This window comes from Miniopterus schreibersii (genome assembly GCF_964146895.1).
Source record: "Miniopterus schreibersii genome assembly, chromosome: 18".
NCBI lineage: Eukaryota > Metazoa > Chordata > Mammalia > Chiroptera > Miniopteridae > Miniopterus > Miniopterus schreibersii.
Window position 1 is genome coordinate 28,730,146 of NC_138121.1, and position 20,668 is coordinate 28,750,813.

A 20,668-nucleotide genomic window follows, 5' to 3' on the forward strand; every position below is an offset into this window, starting at 1 on the left:
GAATTTCTACAAGAAGAGGGAGAAATGATTCTAAGAAAAGCAAATTCTGCACAGATGTCCCCACTGCTTGGCCAGTGTGTGCATTTCTGCACACACACACATTGGGTCAGACATGCCCAGCACTGAAGGCCATGGGCAGGAACAGCAGATCTGGCTGACATGGGGCAGTCCCACCACCACCCACCCCCTTCCCAGGTCCCTGAGCTTTACTGGTCCTGCCAAAATTCTACTTGTCCCACCCTAGGCACCTTGCTGGGTCTCAGAGGTCACATGCAATCATCTTGGCAGACGGAGCAAGGAGTGGAGGTGGGAGCAAGCACCGTGCCCCCAGACAGGGACCCTGGTGGACCCTGGCCATGGGTCAGCTGGATGAGCAGCAGAGTGCTCCATTCAGGGCCCAGTGGGGAGCCCCAAGAGTTCCTGAGCAGAGGCTCAGCTATGTCTGGGGTGGGGACCAACCTGTGCCTGCTATGTGCAGGGCAAGGCTCTCTGTTCCAAGCCTCCTCATCTCTCTTCCCCAGTCCTGCCTTGCTCCAGTCATTGTTCCCCCTGCCCTCCCTGCGGGGGCATGAAGGACAGAGCATTGGACAGGGTCTGGGGCCTGGCTGTGAACTCAGTCACCTGCCTCACTGTGTGGCCAGGTCCTCTTAGACCCCCCCCCTCCTCCTCTGTAAAAGGGGTGATGCCAGTCCCTCTGGCACAGGGTGGTTTGAGGATTGAGTTGACTGGTACCATGAAAGCAGGTGTCTGCTGGTTTTGCATAATGCAGTGAACACACATGGTTTTCACAAGTGGGGCTTTAACAGTTCCCGGGACTTGCTTCATGCTGGATTGTCCCTAGGGTAGCCTGGGGCAGGGGGCCAGTGCCCCAGTTAGGGCCGTGGGGCTGTGGGCAAGCCAGAGCCCTCCCTATGGACCTTAGCCTCCCTCCCCATGTGTAAACGCCTCCTTTGTGGGCAGAGCAGATGGGAGGTGCTTGGTGCTCATAAAGGGTCAGCAGGTGCACAGGGACTGTTGCCTTTTCTGGAAGGGTCTTAGTAATCCCTAAGGGGCTCACCCTGCGTAAGCAGTGTCAGTGGCATGGTATTCTTCACTGTGTTGGCTCCGTGCCCACTGCTGCCTCCCGGGCAGGACAGGCCTTCCCTTCACCCTTGTGACCACCAGCCTCTGCCCGGACCCTCACTCACCCTCATGCCCTACGCATTTACAGAAGAGAGACAGGGCCCTGTGAAGACCGTGTCCCACCCTGGTTCAGGGAGCAGAGTGAACCGACCAGACTGGGGGCTGAGAGGTGGTGAGCTGGAGGCTGAACGAGAAGGAAGGGCCCTCTCTGTGGCGTCGGCCCCTGGAAAAACAGGGGCAGGGGCCAGGACGCCCAGGCTGATAGGGGACAGATAAGCTATTTGCACAGGAGGTATTTTCTTTACCTTATCTCACATCCTGCTTCCAGCCTGCCTACAGGACGAGGCAGGGCCAGGGAGAACCAGGGACCCTGACCCCAGTGCTCAGGCCTCAGGGTCTCCCAAGACCAAAGTACCAGGGCCCAGGAGCTGAAGGGGCTTCCTCTCCCTGCTTTGCAGGTGAGAAGATTGAGGCCAAGAGACCAGGACGGTTCGCTTTTTAAGAAGGCAGGAGAGACCATGAGTGCTTGGGCTTTGAGACACCCAGGAAGCTGTGGTTCTCAGGCTCCATGGGGCCGAGGGGAGGCTCCATCCAAGGTGGGAGCAGAAAGGGACCTGTTGGAAACTCAGCGATGGCAGGGCAGTGTCGTGGGCCCAGTACACTGACCCCTAAGGAGTCTCAGGCCCACCCCATGGCTGCTCCTGCCACTCAAGCTGGTCCTCTTGGCTGTGCCTGGAGGGGGCAGTGTCTGAGACACATCCCACCCCAAGGAATTCCATCTTGGGGTTCAGATGGGGTGATCAGAGCTCCAGGCAGTCACCCACCACAACCTCCCACAAGACTGAGCTGCCCACAGGGTCTCAGAAAGGGCACTTCTGGGCCTGAGTGTGGCCCCCTTGTGACCTCCACTGTCGACCTGGGACCCAGTCAAGATGACAGCCAAGGCTTTGCTACATCCCAGCCCTTCAGACTCCCCCTTTCCCTAGGGCCACCCCCTCACCAGGAGAGGTCTCTGGGCCCGATAGTGGTGAAGGGCCCCTGCAGGTCCCAGGTGGGGGAGTGGGGCCCCACCCTGCTCTCTGGCTGTTCCCAGGCGGTCCCAGCTCCACCATTAGCCGGGGCCAGGGTTCAGCCCGATAAAGATGGGCTGTTGTTCTATATCAAAAAATCAATAATCCCCAGCGATGTTCCAGTGATAGGGAGAGAAGTTCACAGGCACCAGCTGGTGGTGGGGCGGGAGCAGGGCCAGGGGCTCTAGCACCTGAGGCTCCCTCCCTGCTCGTCCCTCACCTGGCTGGCTGGCAGGCCGATCCACGGTGGACTCCAGTCCCAGCAGTCCCCCTCCTTGCCCACCATTTCTTTGTGGGTGGGCAGTCTGAGAGCCACCCCTGTGAGGAAGCCCAGAAAGGCTAGGCCCTTCCCCAGGGTCAGGAGGGAAGGTGGCTGGGAGGTGATAACAGAAGCAGAGGGCAGGCCGGCACGGGGCCCCTCTCATGCCCAGCAGGACCAGCTGCCCCATCTCCCAGGCCTATGCTTGTTGATTGGACTGTAATGTCCAGCTCCAGCTCCACCTCCCACCACTGTCCTCCAGACACAGATGCTTGCTGGGTCCCCAGCATTATTGAGGCCATCAGGACACAGTCATTGGCAACCCCAGCCCAAGGGGCTAACATTCTAGTGGAGAGAGCTAATAAAATATAAGCGCCAACTCTGCAGTGCAGGACGCAGAGGGACCAGTGGCCAGGGGCATTACCCCTGCTGCATGCCTGAGGTCACTTGGTCACACAGAGGCCCTGGAGTGCCCCCTACCCTGGCCCTTTGATGGTCACTGTGCCTGCACCCATTGGCCCACATTGGAGCTGGCCACAGTGTCGTCCTGCCAGCCCCCTCTGCCGTTAACTCCCAGTAACGTCACCTGCCAGCTCCGCCTGGTCTCGGCCCACCCCATGTTGTGCAGCCACTGTGCAGACCTTGACAGGAGAGGGGCGGTTCAAGAGATGGCACTTTGCCCAGTGGGCGGGCATTCAGCCCATGTCCATGAAAAGAGAGTCTCAGGCAGGTGCAGTGGGCTGGGCAGGCTGCGGTGATTCTCCTGGCAGGTGTGCCCCCACAGAAGGAGGTCAAGATGAGGCCTCAGGGTCCATCTTGCCCCCAGCCACCAGTCACTGTGAGCACAGGGTCTTCGGGAAACTTCTTAAGAAGGAAGGTTCTGGACTTGAAGCCCTTTGAAAAACTCTGACCTGTAATGAGAGGGAAACGCCCCCTCTAGGGAGGACTCAGGCTTTGCACACTGTACTAGCCTGTGCACTTGGGTGGCTGGGTGCTAGCAGAGGCCGGACACCCATAACCATGCTCAAAGGCCAGCAGGGCCCATATTGTGCAGAAGGTACCAGGGTCAGGGCAGAGAAGCTGGAGGCTTCCCTGGGCGGTGGTAGGACCAGGTAGGGGACACCCAGGAGGCCCTGTGTAGGGGGTTAGGAGGTTCCCAGGAATTTTCTCCCCTCTGACTCTGTGAAATGGACATTGGTCTTGGTCACAGTCACATCCACATCTCCAGCGCTGGGCACTCAATAGCATAAAATAACATAAAAATGACCTGATGGAAGTGTGGCCCTGTGGTCTGTGACCAGAATAGCTGTAAGGGTTGGGGCATCATCTCAGGGGAGACGGTCGCTGTCCGAGGGGCAGCAGCCAGTGCTGGGCTCAAACTGTTCCTGGCCCTTCGGGAACCAGAGCTTGGCTCTGCCAGGGCATCCAGTATCTCCCTCAAGGCCACAGATCCCAGATTGTATGTGATCTTATTTTTAAATGACGAGAACAGGCCTCCATTTTTATTCACGTCCTCCCCTCACAGCTCCGGCCCCTCTGGCACCATCTCCCAAACCCTGACCTTTCTGTGATAGTCTAGGCCCTCTTAGGGGCTCTTTGGGGATGCCCAGGCCAGAGGCAGGGTGGAAACCCTAACCCAGGCCATGAGCCCCTGATCCTCCGAGGCTTCAGGTGTCTTTGCTTCCGAGGCTCCCTTCTATCACCATTGCCTCCCTCTATGGCAATACATGTCAGATTATTCCTTCCATCTTGGCATGTCAACTGCCCTGGGGCTGGGGGCCTGGGGCGGGGCCTGGAACGGAGCCTCAATTCTGGGGGTGTGGCCTGTGCACAAGGCTGGGTATCCGTATCGTTTACTACCCTCTCAGCTCAGTTGCTCCCACCTGGGAAATGGGGACAGGGTTCTGCCGGAGGCCTAGTGCTGCCAGCCATGTGATGTGCCAAATTCACTGTGAGTAAGGGCACACTGCCTGGGTTAGGGTCATGCGTTTGGGGTCAGAGGGAACTGGGCTTCATTGACTCTCTGTGCCACTTGCTGGCTATGTGACCTTGGACAATCCCTCAACCTCCCCCAAGCCTTACTTCCTTGGACTAGCAGAGAGTAGGGGAAAGGGACCCCACTGCTTTTTCCCCAAAGCTTTTTTAGCCATGTCCTCTCAACACTGTGTCCCCATAATTTATAGATGGGAGCTGGAGGTCTTGAGATGGGGCAGGATCTATCCAAAGGTGCTGTCACCACTGGTGACAGAGCCAGAGCTGAAATCAAGCTCTGCCCCTTTTTGTTTCCTGATGTGACACTCAGGTGTGGCTTAATCCAGGGGACACGCTAGCTGGCTGGCACCCTGTAGCTCTAGGTCTCCTGGTTCTGAGGCCCTGGGCTGTGTGGGCATGGCTGCCTTTTTGGTGCCTTGGAAGGTATGAAAGGTCAGCACCAAGCCTGTCAGCAGTCCCAGCTGGGAGTCTTGCTACTGCCCCAAGCCTGGGGAAACCAGCCCAAATGGGAAAAGCTGCACAGCTCCTGCAGATCTGCAGGCCTAGTGGAGAACTGGCAGCAAGAGTGGGCCTCCTGGAAACAGCTGGCTGTCCACAGTGCACCGTGACCTCACCAGTTCACCCAGACACAGCCCCACGGCCCTCTTCATGCCTCAGGACAAGGATCTGCCTCAGCCTGTTCCCAGTTCCACATGGAAACCCTGAGCCAGGCCCCTCCTCCTCTGGGCCTTGTTGCCCCATCTTTAAGTAGGAAGCAAGAACAGGGTCCAACAGGATGGGGCCCAGCGGGTGGGGATGTTCCAAGAAGCTGATAGGAACTAGCCATCCCCCTGCCATTTCTCTCCAGGCTTGAATTTGCCCCCTCTAGCCACGTCACACATAAGCAGGGTCACAGCATCCATGCAGAACAAACCCTCCCCTCCCAGTGGGCACAGAGCAGAAGGAAAGGTGACCAGCCATGGGCCTCGGGCATCCAGACAGGCTCTCATGGCCTCAGGTGGCGCCTGCCCGTCTAGAGGGCTCTTAACTCTCACCTCACAATAACCATCCTAGAGGTGGCCCTCTGTGCCTGCCTGGAACCCCTATTTGTGTGTCCACATGACCAGGGCTCTGCCCCCCCCCTCCATGGGTGGCTCCCAAACTCCCCCAACAGGCAGTTGGTAGTGGCTGCAGCTGTGTGCCGCCACCATCGTGGCACCCACACGGACGCAGAGGCAGGGACTGGTGATCACATGGAGCCATAGCAGAGCTGGCAGGAAGCCCCGTCACTGCTCAGAGCAGGCACCGGTGTCTGTTTTAGAGATGTGGCCCCAGCCCAGAGGCGCTGAGAGCCTGGCCAAGAATATGCAGGGCTGCAGCTTGGCCCAGCTGGACCCCCAATGACTGCTTGCAGGCCGTGCTTCTGTGAATGCTCTTGGAGCTGACTGTGTGCAGGTCCTGTCCTTCGTGTCCCATATTCATTATGTCATTTCACCCTGCAATGACCTATGAGGCAGGTGCTTTTACACCGCATTTCACACAAGAGGAAACAGTGCTGGGAGGGAAGTGACCTGTCCAGCTGGGAGATGACAGTGGCAGGATATACACATAGGTTCTAGAGCCAAGGTCAGCTGCTAAAGCTGCAGAGAAGACAGTCAAACCCTGGATGGTGGTGGCCACATGGGGCAGGAGGAGGAGCCATTCAGCCTCCTCCCCCCCTTTGTCCTTGTTTCTGTCCTTCTAGGGCCTCAGCTGCCATCCAGCTCATGGCTTTCCCAGTCAGGAGGGTTGAGCTGAGGACAGGAAAAGGGCTGAATTTTTGAGCTGGGGACCTTGGACAAGTCGCATCACCCTCAGTGAAATGGACACAGTCCCCAGTGTTCCAGATCATGGGTCCATTGAGGTGTGTCTGTAGTGGGAGGGGCTGAGCAGATGTGTGAGTGAACAGGTCTGCAGGACACATTACTGCAGGAGAGCTTGTGCCAGCCAATAGAGAGGCCAGCCACGATCTGCTGTGTGACCTTAACAGAGCCTCTTGCCCTTTCTGGGCCTGATTTCCACATTGGTACAGAATGTGTTGGAAACACACATTCTCGGAACCCGCACAGTCTCCAAGCCAGCCCCACTCTGGGCCCACACCTAGGAAAACTTTTAGAACCCCATCGGGAAGGCGGGGACCTGCTTACCCTGGGATTTTCTTCCCCTTTCTCTGCCCCCCACCCTCTCCTTCTTGCTTCTTTTTCTCTCTCTTTTCTATGACTTTTATCAAAGGTAAACAGCATGATCCCTGAGATAGGGCCACTCCCCAACAAAGCCAGGGCCAGCTGGCCCACAGGAGCCACTGGGTGGGGCCAGGTGGGAGTGATGGGGCTGATTAGATAAATGGGTGCTGGCAGTGACCCCAGGGTGAGCACCCACATAGTGATCCCACAGCCCACCATTCAGGGAGTGGACCGCCCAATGGCTAGACTCCGCTCTGGAGGCCACCATCTATTAGCATAAAGGAGGGACCAGCCAGCAGGGTACAGGAGGCGGCCCCCAAGCTCATGGAGACTCCAGCTGCCCCAAGTCAGAGTTGCAAGCCAGCCTGCTGGGGCCATTGCTCAGGGAAACTGAGGCCTGGGAGGCTGGGCACAGTGGGCTCTGGAGCCAAGTGGTCCAAGTTCAGGCCCTGGATCTCCTGTCAGAAAGAAACTCGGGCCTGGTCTGGGCGGGTGCCTGCTGTGCAACCCTGAGGGAGTTGCTCAAGTTCTCTGGGCTTCTGCGGGATGAAGTCGGAAGAGTGGAATCTTCTCACTGGCTTATTCATGTGAGGGAGCCCACCACGGGCTCCAGGGTGGATCCGAGCTGGGTGCCAAGGCTGAAAGCAACTCAGTACCAGCCCTGGGCTGGGCCCCAGGCCTCAGGGTGCTTGGGATCCCAGGGGAGGAAATCAGTGTTGGCCACACCTACTAATACATTGGTCTCTACTCACATAGCCCTCCAACCCAGCAGGTAAACTGAGGCTCAGCAAGAGGCAAGCAGAGGCCACCCTGACCCCAGCCTGTTGATTCCAGACTTCAGTTCTCTCACCCAGCCATCCCCTCTACCTGGTTCCCACCAGGCTGACCTGGCCTGGCCTGGCCTGGGTGGCAACACGTAGCCCTGCCTCCCTTCACTATCCCCTTAGGATGCCATTGGAGGATTTTGAAACCTAAATAGATGTGTAAATCATATAAATATGCAAAAACTGAATTTTCTCATCTGGTTCCTCACAGATGCTTGGGGGTGAAATTGAATCCTGCGCTACGTGTTTGTTCTGGAAATAATGTGTGTGGGGTTGTTTGCCAGAATAAAGTAATCTTTGTCCTGATGCTGTGCCTATAGTGATGGCCTGACCCCCATGGGGGTGAGAGGTCCACCCAGGCAGCAGGGCCTGCCCCACCCCCAGAGGAAGCCATCTGTAAGTGGGGAAACTGAGGACAGAGCAGGAAGTCAGCCATGGGACGAGAGCTCAGAGCTGGCCCTCTGTACCCCCCCAACCTCCTCTCCAACAGCCTCTCTATCCTCTGTTTTCTCTATCGCTTCCTGCCTCAGCCCAAAAAAGAGAATTAAGGCCCTGACCATGACCATGACCATGGCTGGAGCGCTAATTCAATTCCCACCTACTTAACTGTGTACCTTGGACTGGTTGCTTAACCTCTCTGAGCCGCACTCTCCCGCTCTATACACTGGGGAATAAGTTCACTGTGGCTGGGAGGAATCCCTGTAAATTGTGCCAGGCCCTTGGCTGAGGCTCAGTAAGTGGCCAGAAATCATGTGAGGATTGTGACTTCTTGGGACAAATGGCTGAGGGCCAGGGACCAGGGTAGATAGAATAGGGAAGAGTTGGCCAGCACCTGGCTGAGCTGGTATCTCTCTGTGCCTCTCTTGCCCCAGCTGCTCTGGAGGTGGACAGGAGGAAGCAGAGATATGGGTCACAGGAAGCTTCTGTGGAGGGGGAAGACACCTCCACCTAGAAGCCTCCCTTGACTGGCCCATCATTAGAGATGTTGCCACCTGTGTTTCCTGGAAGCCCTGGAGGGCAGACACTGTGCCTTCTTTGTCCTTGCCCCAGGTGCCCACACGGGGTTTGGTGACTAAGTGAGCACTAAGCCACAAGTCCAGAGACCTGGGTTCCAGTCCTACCTTTACCCTGAGCTCGCAGTGTGGCTTGGGTGCTCCTGGGCCTCCCTGGGCCCTGGGTTTCCTATCTGTGTGGTTGAGAACTGGCCATCTGCACAGCGACCACTGTCTGGATCCTCCAGCTCTTGCAGAGGCTGTTTAAAAATAACTGCATTTTCCTGCCTGTCACTTTCCCTATCAGCTGTCACCCCTGGCTCAGTGTCTCCCACCCCTTAGCCCCTCACCCTTGCTAATTTCTTCTTTCATTCATTCTTGGCCTTGAACTGAGCCCTCATGAGATACCTAGTCTGCCAGGAGTAAGTGGTCCCACCCACCCTCACTCTTCTAATGCAGTTTTACTTCTGTTGGGAGAGGGTCTCTGCTCGGTGCTAATGGGGTTTTAACACTTGCTTTACCCCTTTTCAGCCATGGAAGGGTTTGGGCTGGATCTGTGAGCTGAAAATAGGTTATCTGAGCAGATAGGCATTGACCATCACTAGGGCCACCGTGGACAGTTGCACAGGCTGTACACTGCACAAGGGTACTGGGTAAGCTGGGCTTAAATCCAGCCATGTTCCTCTCACCAAGCCAGGCACCTGCCATGGCTCTGTACCTACCCACAGGGTGCACCTGAAACAGCTTCCCCTAGACCAGGGAGGTGGATTGTCATGGTGACCATTACCAATCCCCGGCCCAGGTCCCTCAGTTCCCCGGCCTCTCCACCTTTCCCAGGCCTTGACCAGCCCCTGCCAAGCCCTGAGTGGTGGGTTCTGTCTCCAGCCGGGCAGAACGGCCGCCTTTATCAGGAGCCAGCCCTCTCTGGCAATGCATGATACCCAGAGACGGAGCGGCTGCCGTGGGAAACACCAGCCCTGCTGTTATCTAGGAGGCTCGGCCTGCCAGCCGTGGGGCTCCGATTAGGGAGCATGGCCGTTTGCCTGTGGGTGCATGTGTGGGCAGGTGGGGGCAACCAGAGCCAGGGCTCTGGGAAAAGGGACCATAGGCCCCCATAGGTATGCCAAGCAGGGGCAGACTGGGAGGCCTGGGGCTGCCCTACTCTTTCTGTTGCTCACTGGGTGGCCTGGGCCAGCTGCCTTCCTCCCCTTCTGTGTCCCCAAGTCTCAGCCTACACGTGGGAAGACTGAGTTGAATTCTGAGTTCCTCCTCTGACAGGAAGGTGGGCACCAGCCTCAGGTGGAAGGCATCTCCTCATGGGGACTCCATGACCGACAAGGCCAGGAACGACTCCTTCATGAACATTCTGCACATAGAAAAGAAAATATATGGAAACAGAGGGAGCCATTGCCACTGTACCTGACCTGTCTGTGGCCCCAGCAGAACTAGTACCCAGAGGAACAAGTGGGCAACCCTGTTAAGAGGCCCAAGTGCTGGCCAACCCCTGTCGTGTATACCTGGTTGTCAGGGTAGGGGTAAGCCATTGTGTTAGGATTCTGGATGCTTCCTCCTTGATCCTACTGCCCCGAGAGGGCAGTGCACAGGCTCAGCCCATTGTTAGCTCCCTGCCAGCCTCAGAAGCAATACATGGACCTGTCAGATGGCTAGACAGACAAACACATGGATGGACAAATGAGTGCCCAGTGGGCTCATCTCTAGACAGCCTCTTCATCACCATCTCTCCCTCACCCTCCCTCACCCCTGAGGGCCAGCCAGGTGGAGGACCAGAGACCCAGATACACCCAGGACACAAGGGGCCAGGCCCCTGGGCCAGCATCTGGCGCCTGGCAGCCTGCATTCAGATCCTGGCATCCCGCTGCCAGCTGTGTGTCCTCTCAGGGCCTCCGTTTCTTCATCTGTACAGGGGGCCATAAAGAGAAGACCAGCTTTATAGGACCGCTTGGGCAGAATTGAATGACTGCATGTCGCCAGGCCACACTCCTGTCCCTGATGCCTAGCCAGCTCTTACTCGGCCCCTCAGCACTGATTCCTGAGGGCCAGGGGAGGAAGTGGCCCATGGGCCAGGACCCAGGCATCCTAGGTGGGCTGGCAGAGGACTCAGACCCTTGTGGCCAGGCCACAAAGTGACAGAACCAGCCTCTGCCCCCCTCTTTGTGGGGCTGATAAAGGGGTGCTGGCTTCCTCGGCCTCACCCTGGTCTCCTGCCATCTTATCTGCCCTGGGGAAGACAAGGACCCAGTTAGAACGTTTTAGCTAGGCCTCCTGGCATATTTACATGTTATCTCTGCCATTAGGCCGGCAGTTATCTGATAATCGGGCCCATTAAGGCCACAGCCTGCCCAATCGGGGCTCCAGGAAGTGGGGCCGCCACAGCAGCGCTTGCTCAGGGACCAGGCCAGGCCACGTGAGGCCTCTGTGGGCCCAGGCAGCCTGGGTGGCACCTGAGGCATAAAGTAGCCTGGCCTTCCCGAGCAGAGGTTATGTGGCCTAGGGAGGTGCTGCCATCTGAGGGCATGGCCACCACCATCCCCTTGTCCAATGAGGACACCGAGGTGGGGGAGGGGGGTAGCATGCAGGTGTGATTCTCCCAGGGCAGCCCTGACAAATTTGTACAACCTTGGTGCCTTAAAACATCAGAAACCTGTTCTCTCACAGTTCTGGGGCCAGAAGTCCCAAATCCAGGTGTCATCAGGGCCATGCTCCCTCTGGAGGCTCCAGGGAAGGGCCCTTCCTGCCTCTCCCAGCTCTTGGGGGCCCGGCGCAGCCTCCTCCCAGCTGCATCACTCCATCTCTGCCTCTGTCCTCACACAGTCTTTTTCCTTGAGTCTCTCCTCTGCGTGTCTCTTATAAGAACATTTGTCATTGGATTTAGGTCCCACTGGATGATCCATGATGGTCTCATCTTGAGATTCTAACTTGATTACATCTACAAAGACCCTTTTTCTAAGTAAGGACACAATCATAGGTTCCAGGTGGAAATATCTCTTGGGGCCATCATTCAGCCCACTACACAGGTCATGTGGATCGAGTGGCAGGCCTTGGGCTGAACCCAGGAGCCTGACTGTAGACCCTGTCCAACCCCAGGTTCCCGCCCCGTGAGAATGACCATTATAGGGCCTCACAGTGGAGGCCCATCTGTCTGTGTAACTATGATGGAATCCTGGCTCTACAGTGGATGCCACTACTCTAGCCATGCCATGGAGTCACAGCCAAGGCCACACAAGCTGGCAGAGCCCAGAGACTGTGACCCTGCCCATGGCACAGGGAGCCTCAGGCCCCTGGAGGCCTTACACCCTCAGCTAGGAGACAGGCCATGAGAGAGGCCGTGGCTGGCCAAGCACCTCAGCAAGAGTCAGGACCCAGACCTTCCAGAGAGTGAGCAGAGGTCCTGAGGGTGGTGTGAGAGCAGCAGCATCCTGGGGTCCCCGCTGATCTTCAGGGAATAAATGGAGCTGACCTCAGCACCGCCCAGGTGCAGATTCTGGCTTTGCTGAGGTCCTTGTGGGGAGTGCTTGGCTCTGTGCCTCGGATACCCCACTAGGCTCTGTGCTACACCTGCTAGGTGGATTAACTCGTTCAGCCCTCATACCACCCAAGGAGGTAGGAAGAATTGTGGATCCCATCTTATATATGCAGAAACCAAGGCCCAGAATTTCCACAGCTGCCCTCACAGTGCTGCTGTGCAGATTCGGGGACTCGGCCAATGGGAAGGGGCTGGGAGGACCGTGCGATGGGGTGGATGTGGGCCTCATCAGTCCTCTGCTCTGTGCCCATCCCAGTGTAGGCAGCAGAGGTGACCTGGCTCCATGCATTCATCCTGGGCACAAGCAACTTTGCCAGTGTCACCTGGGCTGCTTGAGAGTCACTGATGTCCCTGACACGGCCACTGTGGTCCCGGGCCATGTGTGTTCCCGCACAGCGGCTATGGTTCCCAGGCCACACGTGTCCCTGACAGAGCAGCCATGGACCCCAAGCTATGCCCCTGCCTCCTCAAATCCGGCCCAAAGCACCCCTCATTGTCCTAGCCCTGTAGCCCATTGTCTCCAGGAAAGGCCTTGTCACAGGGGCTGGCCCCCAAAACTCCGCAGCAGCCTCCATCCCTGTACCTCAGGCCCAACCCACAGGGCAGTACTCCCTCCTCTGCCCTGCAGCCTCCTGACTGCTCCCAGGGGGCTGGGGCTGCAGAGGTAGGCTGGACCCAGGCAGGCAGCAGGGCTGGGTGGTCACCATGGCTGGGACCCTTCACACCTTTAACATCTCTCCCCACAGACGAGCTGGAGCAGGTCCTGCAGGATGGGCAGAAGTGCGTGCGGGCTCGACGCAGCCTTGCTGAGGGCCTGTCGTGGGGCCCATTCCGCGGGAGCATCCAGAACAGAGCCTCATCTCCTGGGCAGACAGAACCGGTAAGGAGACCCAACCACAGCTAGCCCACCCACTGGCCACAGGGCAGGGTCCAGGGCAGCATCCCACCTAGGACACAGGCCCAGGAGGGAACTCCCACCACTCCATGTAAAATACATCAGAAGATGTGGCTATTGGGACCAGGAGGTCAGAGAGAGTTAACTGAGAGCACAAGGAGGTCTTCCTGGAGGAGGTGATGTGGGGCCTAAGGGACCTTGGGTGAGACAGGGAGGGCTTCCTGGAGGAGGGTTTTTAAAGTGAGCCCTTAATGGATGAGTAGAAGCTGGTGAGGCAGAAAAGGAGAAGGGCTTTCGAGGAGAGGAACAACAAGGAACCAAGTGGTGGGACTGGACCTTGCGTGTGGCTGGGGCAGAAGTCAGGGACATCACCCCCACCCCGGGACTTTATGGGCAGGGGCCCCCCTAGTGGAGATCCATTCTGTTTTTGTCCCTGTGGGTCCTTCTGAGGACAAGGAGAGGGCACCTTTGGTGCCTGAGTGTCATCAGCACTTCAGCACTTTCTAATCTCCCTCCTTAACTAAGAATCCCCGCCTGGGCAGCACCTTCCCACTAGATGAGAAAACCACCAGGTCGTCATTTCTCTTGGTATTACTTCTGAGCTACCTTCTGTGTATGGCAAGGTGATCTGGCCTCCTCTTACAGGGGTACAGAGGCTCCTTTTTCTAAAAAAAGGTTTTTTTATTAATTTTTAGAGAGAGAAGAAGGGAAGAGAGAGAGAGAGAGAAACATCAATGTGAGAGTGAAACATCGATTGGCTGCCTCCTGCACACCCCCTACCAGGGATCGAGCCTGAAATCCAGGCATGTGCCCTGATCAGGAATCGAACTGGCAAACTTTCCATGCACAGGACAATGTCCAGCCAACTAAGCCACACCAACCAGAGCTAATGGTTCCTTTTAAAATACATTTCAGTTAAGAAAGGACATCAATTATGAGAAATGAGTAAGTAAGCAAGGGGTAGCTTCTGGGCAGCATATGGTATGATGGTAACTGAGGGGCATATGAATGATGAGTAGTCAGGAAACACCTCCTAGTCCTGATGGCCCTTGCCTGGGAGGCTGGGTGGCGCCCCAGGTTGGTCCCCTCAAGCCCAGGTTCAGGTGCTCTAAATGTGCAGGCACAGCCATGGCCTGGGCCCTTTTTGGTTCCTGATGTGGCATTCAGGTATGGATTGATCCAGGGTACACACTAGCTGGTGGGTGCCCTGTGGTACTGAGGGTCTCCTGGTCCCAAGACCCCAGGTGTGGGCCTCCAATCAGTCTCCAAGTAGTCATCAGGCAGTGGAAGCTAAATGCTGCCCTGACAGCTCTAACCAGCTCCAACCTGGCAGTTAGAGACCCTGTTTCTCAGCTGCGGAAACCAGGGCCCCAGGAACTCAGCTACAGTAGTGTCTGAAGGCTGATAGGATTGCAGGCAGAATCCCCAGCTGCAGACACTTGGACCAGCACTTATAGCCCCCACCCTCTCCTGTGGGTGATAAAACCTGGGCTATGGGTCACCTTGTGTCAGAATCTGTGGGCTTGGGCCTCAAGAGATTGGAGATGTCTCCCAGGGTCCACATGTGCATCCCAGCTGAGGAACCCCTAGGCTGACCACACTGTCACAGAAGAGCAGTCAGGCTCAGAAAGGCAGATGCTTGCCCAGACCACTCAGCAAGTTGATGAGAGGCTGACCTAGGACTGAGGGTGCCCACCTTGTGGCTGAGCCTCCCCCATGGCACAGTGTCTGGATTCTGGGTCTCCTACCTCATGGCTATTTTGCTGTGTGCTCCAGACAGGTCCCTGACCTTTCTGAGCTTCTGTTTCCTCACCTTTGGGGACCTTGGGGGGGACACAGGAAAATCCTGAAGGGTCCTTGAAGCCTGAGCCTGCAGACCCTCCAGCCTCCCCTCAGAGGAGCTACAGCTTATCTGTGAAGTGAGGGAGCCAGCAACACACCCCTCCCAGGGCAGCTGGGCAGGTTAAAGGAGAGATGATCCACAAGTGGTGCCTACCACAGGTCAGGGCTCCGTAGGCACTAGAGCCAGTAGCCCTGCAGTAGGGATGATCCTCTTGTCCTCTGGCTCCAAGCAGAGAGGAACAGTGGAAGCTCCAGGATGGATTTTGGTTTCCTGGAAGGAGCCTGATTTGGGCTCCACTGTGGGATGGAGGCTGTGGTGTTTAGAGCAGTCTTTGGAGGCAGTGAGCTTCCTGTCACTGGAGGCATTCAAGCAGCAATTGACTCTTCAGAGGGTAGGCTGTCGGGGGCCAGTTAATAGTTGGAAGGAGGAGAGGAAGGCTGGGTGCTCTGTGGCCTGGTCTCTCTTGAACTCTCAATGTCAAAACTTATGAGCAGTAACAGGACAAAGGCAGGTGACTGAGGGCTGGGGGTCTCAGCATGTTCTGAGCGGAGTCTGCATCTCTCTCCTCTGCTCCCTCCTGGGGGTAATCAGCCCCTTCCACAATGGATGGGTGTGTGTTCCAGACTCTGTCCCCACACTGTGCTGCGTGTCCGTGCTTACACACACCTCGCGTCCTTTGACGCAGGGACTGCTGCCCCTGTTCTACAGATGCGGAAACAGGCTAAGTGACTTTCCAGGGCCATCCAGATCAAATAGCAGAGGGAGAATTGGAACCCATGTCTGCCCAAGCCCAGAGACCCCTGCAGGCTCCGTAAGGATAGGGCTGAGGGCCCAGAGACAGGGCCCCTCCCCTCCCACCTGCAGCCTCCTCACTGGGGGCTGTGCCCTCCTTGGGCCTGGGGCACAGGTCAGCTTGGGGAGACTTGGCATGAGGCTTGGAAACGCCCTCCAGGCAGAGAGATAATGTTGGAGGGGAGCGAGGGAGCGAGCACCAGAGAAGCCAGCAACCTTTGAGGCTCTTGTGGAGGAGCCCGGGGAGGAAGGAGCCTCGCCTGCTCTTCCCTGCAGCTTTATCTGCAGCAGAATTAAATCCTTGATTAACCCTTATCTCCCCAGCAGGCGCTATCTCTGCCTTGGCGCCAAGTGTCCAGACTCAACGTACAAGATGATTGATTTCTTAAAGATACGCACTCCTTTCTGATACTTCATTTATTGTCTAAATATTTTTGCTCACATTTCAGCAGGCCCCTTATCAAGCTCAGCTGATGGGTCCCAGTTCTCTCCCCCAAGCACCTCCTGCCCCAGATCGTCCTATCAGCCCCAGGCGGTATTCACTCTTTCTGGGGGGGGGTGTCAATGGGGTGTGGCGACCCTTTCCTGCTTGTGTTAGGGGAGCTTCTTGCAGGCTGGAGAGGGGACAGGGTGGCTGGACTCTGGGGGTGGGAGCTTCAGGAAGGACACAGAGGGCACAGAGCCTGGCGGGAGCTTGAGAGTTGGTTCTGGCACCAACCTGCTGTGTTAACTCACACATGTCCCTCCCTGATCCAGTAGCAGTTTCCACGGTTGGAAACAAGGGCTTGGAGGCCCAGCCAGCTCTAAAATTTGCAGTCAGAAACAAAAGAAATGTTCAGGATGGATGGTGGGTGGATGGATGGAGGAATGAATGAATGAATGAATGGGCAAATGAATAAGCAAACAAACTTTCACCCCCAACTTGGCCCACACTGGCTTGGCCCATCTGTCCAGCGCTTACCCACTTTAGCCATAAGACCACCATGACATCAATGAGACCTGGGAGGGACCCCCTGGCTGCCAAGCAGGGCAACAGGTTCACTGGGGAAAGACCCTGCCTGAGAGGTTGGCCCCAGGTGAGTCTTTGTCCAGGGATCAGTGTAAAGGGTGGGTCTCCTTGGTCCTTCACCTGGAGATGGAGATGGAGATGGAGATGGAGATGGAGATGGAGATGGAGATGGAGATGGAGATGGAGATGGAGATGGAGATAGGGGTGGGGCTGGGGCCCTTGACTCTGAGCAGCTCTCCACGTAGGGAGCCTTGAAGGCTGGCATCAAGGGTCACTGCCATTACAGAGCCAAACCTCACGCAGGGCATGCCCTAGTCGGAGCCTCTGGGGGGCGGGGGTGGGGGGAATGAGGCAGGATGCCCCTGAACACTCCTGGTAATGCACCTCTCTCCCTCTTTGATTCTCATTTACATTTGTTTGTCATTGGAAAGAATGCTCCCTGTGCCCCCTCCACCCCTCAGCCCATCACTGCACTGCTTTTCCCTGACTTCTGGGACACCCAGCCCAGATGTGGGTTGCTTTGACTCCTTTACCCAGATGGGATGCCCTGCAAGCCGCCCTGCATCCTGCTTTGTGCACCTGCTGAAATGTTTCCGAGCATTGCACGTCAGGGAGGCCTCTTCCCCTCGGTGCCAGGTGCTGCTGGCTGCAGCTGTGCAGCCTCCATGTTCCTACCTGGAAAGTAAGAGTTAGTGACACATGGCATGTGGACACACCCTGACAGCAAGCAGTTGCTACCCCATGGGCACAGCAAGGCAGCACTGGAGCTGGCCTGCCAGCCATTCCTGCCCAGGTCCCTGCCTCAGCACTGCCTCCTTACTTAACCAGCCCCGGGGGCCTGTCCATGTCCATGGTGCTCCCAGGAGCCTCTTCCAACCATCCCAGCCCATTGTCCTCTGTCCAGTAGACCCAGCAGCCCATGGGACATCACAGGAAATGCCCGGTGGCTGTGCTGCTCCCTTCTCCTTCCCACATTACTGAGGTGCAGCCTGGCCAAGACCTGGAGGTGCCAACTAGTCACTAGGACCATGGCAGTCATTCCCCAGCAGACCCTGTGCTGGAGCTTTACCCTGGCACTGTTGACTCACCTTGGCCATGAGGAAGCTGTTCCAACTAACCTAATTGTACAGATGGGGAAACTGAGGCTCAGAGAGGGCCCCAGAATATGAGTTTCCTGTGGCTGCTGTAATAAAGTGCCACAACCTGGTGTCTTAAGCAGAATTATATTCTCTCCCAGTTATGGGGCCAGGGGTCGGCAGTGCTGGTTTCTTCTGGGCTCTGTGAGTGAGAATGTATTCCAGGCCTCTCTTCATCTTCTGGTGGCTGCTGGTGATCCTCAGGGGTCCTTGGCTTGGAGATGTATCAGTCCCACCGCTGCCTCCTTGTCTCTCCTTATCATTGGATTTAGGACCCACGTGGATAATTCAGGATGATTTCATCTGGGTATCCTTAATTTAATCACATCTGCAAAGACCCTTTTTCCAAACAAGGTCACATTCAGGCTCTGCTGGATATATCTTTAGGGGCCACATTCAGCCCACTCCACAGAGCTAGCAATCAGCAGAGCTAGGGCCAGGCCAGGTTGGCCCCTGGCTCTGCATGGGTCACCCCCTGAGGGGATGCTCAGGTCTGAGCTTGGCTGGAACACCAGGCTAGGGAAGAGGGTAGTGTGGGGTGTCCTCCTGGGGACAAGCCCCAGACAGGAGACCTGCTGCTGGCCTTCCTGGGTCCCTGGCACCCTTCCTCTCCATGCCTCAGTTTCCCTGCCTGCAGTTGTGGGAGCTGGGAAAATGCCACAGGATGTGGGAGGCAAGAAGGGGCTCGAGCTACAGAGTCAACCCAGACTCTGGCCCGCTGGAGATCCAAGAGGAGGACTCAGCTGTTGTCAGGGACTCAGGACCCCTCTCACCACACCAGAAAGACCCATGCTGAGGGCTGGGAGAGGCCTCTCTTCCTCAGCCCTGGCCACCCCTCCCCTAGGCACCAGGTCCACCCTAATGTCTGACTCCCTCCCTGAGCCCTAGGGCCACCCTAAGGAAAATGCCATCTCTTCTCCTCTGCTGTCTCCTCCCCTCTACTGTCCTCTCCCCTTTTGTCTCCCCCCTCCCCCCGCATCCTGATGTCCCCTTCCCACTGATGCCCACACAGCGCCCACCCCTCCTCACCCCTCCAGGCTTCACCCCACTGCCCTGGCTACAGCTGCCCATGCCCAGCTTCTACCCCCACCAGGCCTCAGTCCTTCTCAGCCTTGTCCTGTTTCTCCAGCACTTTCCCCTCCAGCCTCCATGGCTTGTTTCTTGCTGGCCTCTCCACTCCAGCATCCATGCCAGCCAGGACATCAGGGACTGCATGTTCTGTTCATGGTGCCCCTGCACCTGGCATAAAGCACGCCCTCAGGGACTGTTTGCCAAATGAATGAATGAATGAATGAGTGAATGAATGAATGATTGAAAAAGCTGCAGTGATTCAGTGGAGATCATGCACACCTGGGTTCTAATCCTATGTGCACAAAGCCACCTCCTGTGGCCCTGGGTGTGGGCCATTCACCTCTGTGGGCCTCAGTCTCCTCTCCTGTGAAATAGGTTCTTCACAGGGTCTAGGGAGACAAAAGGGGCCTGAGGACTGAAAGGCCATTGCCTCAGGCAAGGTGAGCTGGGGATAAGGGCAGCAGGGGCTTCCCAGGATGGGCTGAAGGACTGAAGGACAGAGGCGTGGGGGAGGCCCCGTCAGAGCCCACCCCGGCCTGCCCCAGCCCTGCCCTCTCAGGAACCTGCCTGTGGTAACCTGGGGGAGGCCCAGTGGCCCTGCTGACCTTCTGCAGGGCTGTCTGCTCCCTGTGCCAGGCCACCCTCCCCCAAAACAGGCCCCCACCTCTCCCTCCATGCGGCTTCATGAGAAGCACCGCGAGGTTTGGGAACAGCCTCAGATAAAGTTGTCACAGCGGATGCGGCGGAGATAGGGTTTCTGATGGTTATCGGCGGGCACAGAATCCAGACACTGACCTCTTTGTTGGGGAAACAAGGAGTGTTCTCAGATGCACCCAGAGAATTTAAAGTGGCCGCCCGTTATCCCGGGGCTGGGTGGGGCCGGCCTAGAGCCAGGAGGGAGGGACAGGGGCGACCCTGAGGGGCTGTAGGCAGGGCAGACAGGGCTCCTCTCTGACTCCTGATAGGGCCCAGAGCAAGCTGGACCCAGACTGGGCACCCAGCCTGGGGGCACCCATGGAGGGAAAGCAGCTGGCAGCACACACGGCCCTGCTAGTTTTGGCAGAAGAGCCAGGAGGGGTTGTGAGTAGCCCCTCCCAAGCTTGCACCCTGCTGCCCATGGGCAGGGCAGGCCAGGCCAGGAAGGGGGCCTGCCTCAGCCCAGTGCCTTCACCACCAAAGGGCTTCTGTTCTCCGGCTGCTCGGAACTGGGGAGAAAAAAGTAGAGAAAAAAGAAAGAAAATAACTAAGGGCCAGCCCCATGTTGTGTGAGCCCCTCCACAGGGGAAGCAGAGACTGAAATTTGCCCCTCACCCGATGTCCCCAGCCCCCGGGGCTCAGCGTGCTGGGGGCAGGGAGGTGGCCTTCAGGATGCAGCCAGCAGGCATGGGGGTCCAGCTGCCTGGTACAGGGCAAAGGGCTGGCTCAGGGCTGGCTGGGCAAGGCCATGCTATACTCCCCAAGAGCCAGGGGGGAGGAGTGGCCCCTGCAAGCATGTGCTGCCACTCAGATGGTTGTGCCCCACCCTTTTCCAGCCTTCCCCATTTAAGTGGGGGGCCAGCCCACCCTGGTGTTAAGGGCTGAGAGAACATGGGGGTGAAAGTCGGTCATAAAGTTCAGGATCTCCTGACCCATTTCCTCCTGGGAATCAGGTGTGGGGTGTAGGACAGAGCCCCCTTTAGGCCCCTGCATCCCCTCCCTCTTCTGCGCTCACAGATAGGGGCTGTCACCTAGCCCGCCAGGGCAGCCACCAAGCACAGGTACTCAATACTCATTGGGACAGAGATGGGCCGCTCCGGGCAGGAGGCACAGAGCTGGCCGGGGCCATGGCGCCGCTGCCTTCCGTCAGCTTGGAACGCACATGGGAAATTAGGGGTTCTGCAGCATCAGCAGAGCTGAGCGCGGGGTTTATCATGCTGCG

At 57.3% G+C, this 20,668-nt stretch overlaps 1 protein-coding gene across 4 annotated transcripts in view; it reads left to right on the top strand.

Moving 5' to 3' along the window:
• The window catches only part of ZFPM1 (zinc finger protein, FOG family member 1), a 74,349-nt gene that overhangs the window by 42,673 nt on the left and 11,008 nt on the right, over nt 1–20,668 (top strand). For all 4 annotated transcript variants that reach the window (XM_081118914.1, XM_081118916.1, XM_081118917.1 and 1 more), the window contains exon 4: nt 12,751–12,884. In XM_081118914.1, coding sequence (XP_080975040.1) covers nt 12,751–12,884 — 134 coding nt within the window. The remainder of the gene's footprint in view (nt 1–12,750; nt 12,885–20,668) is intronic.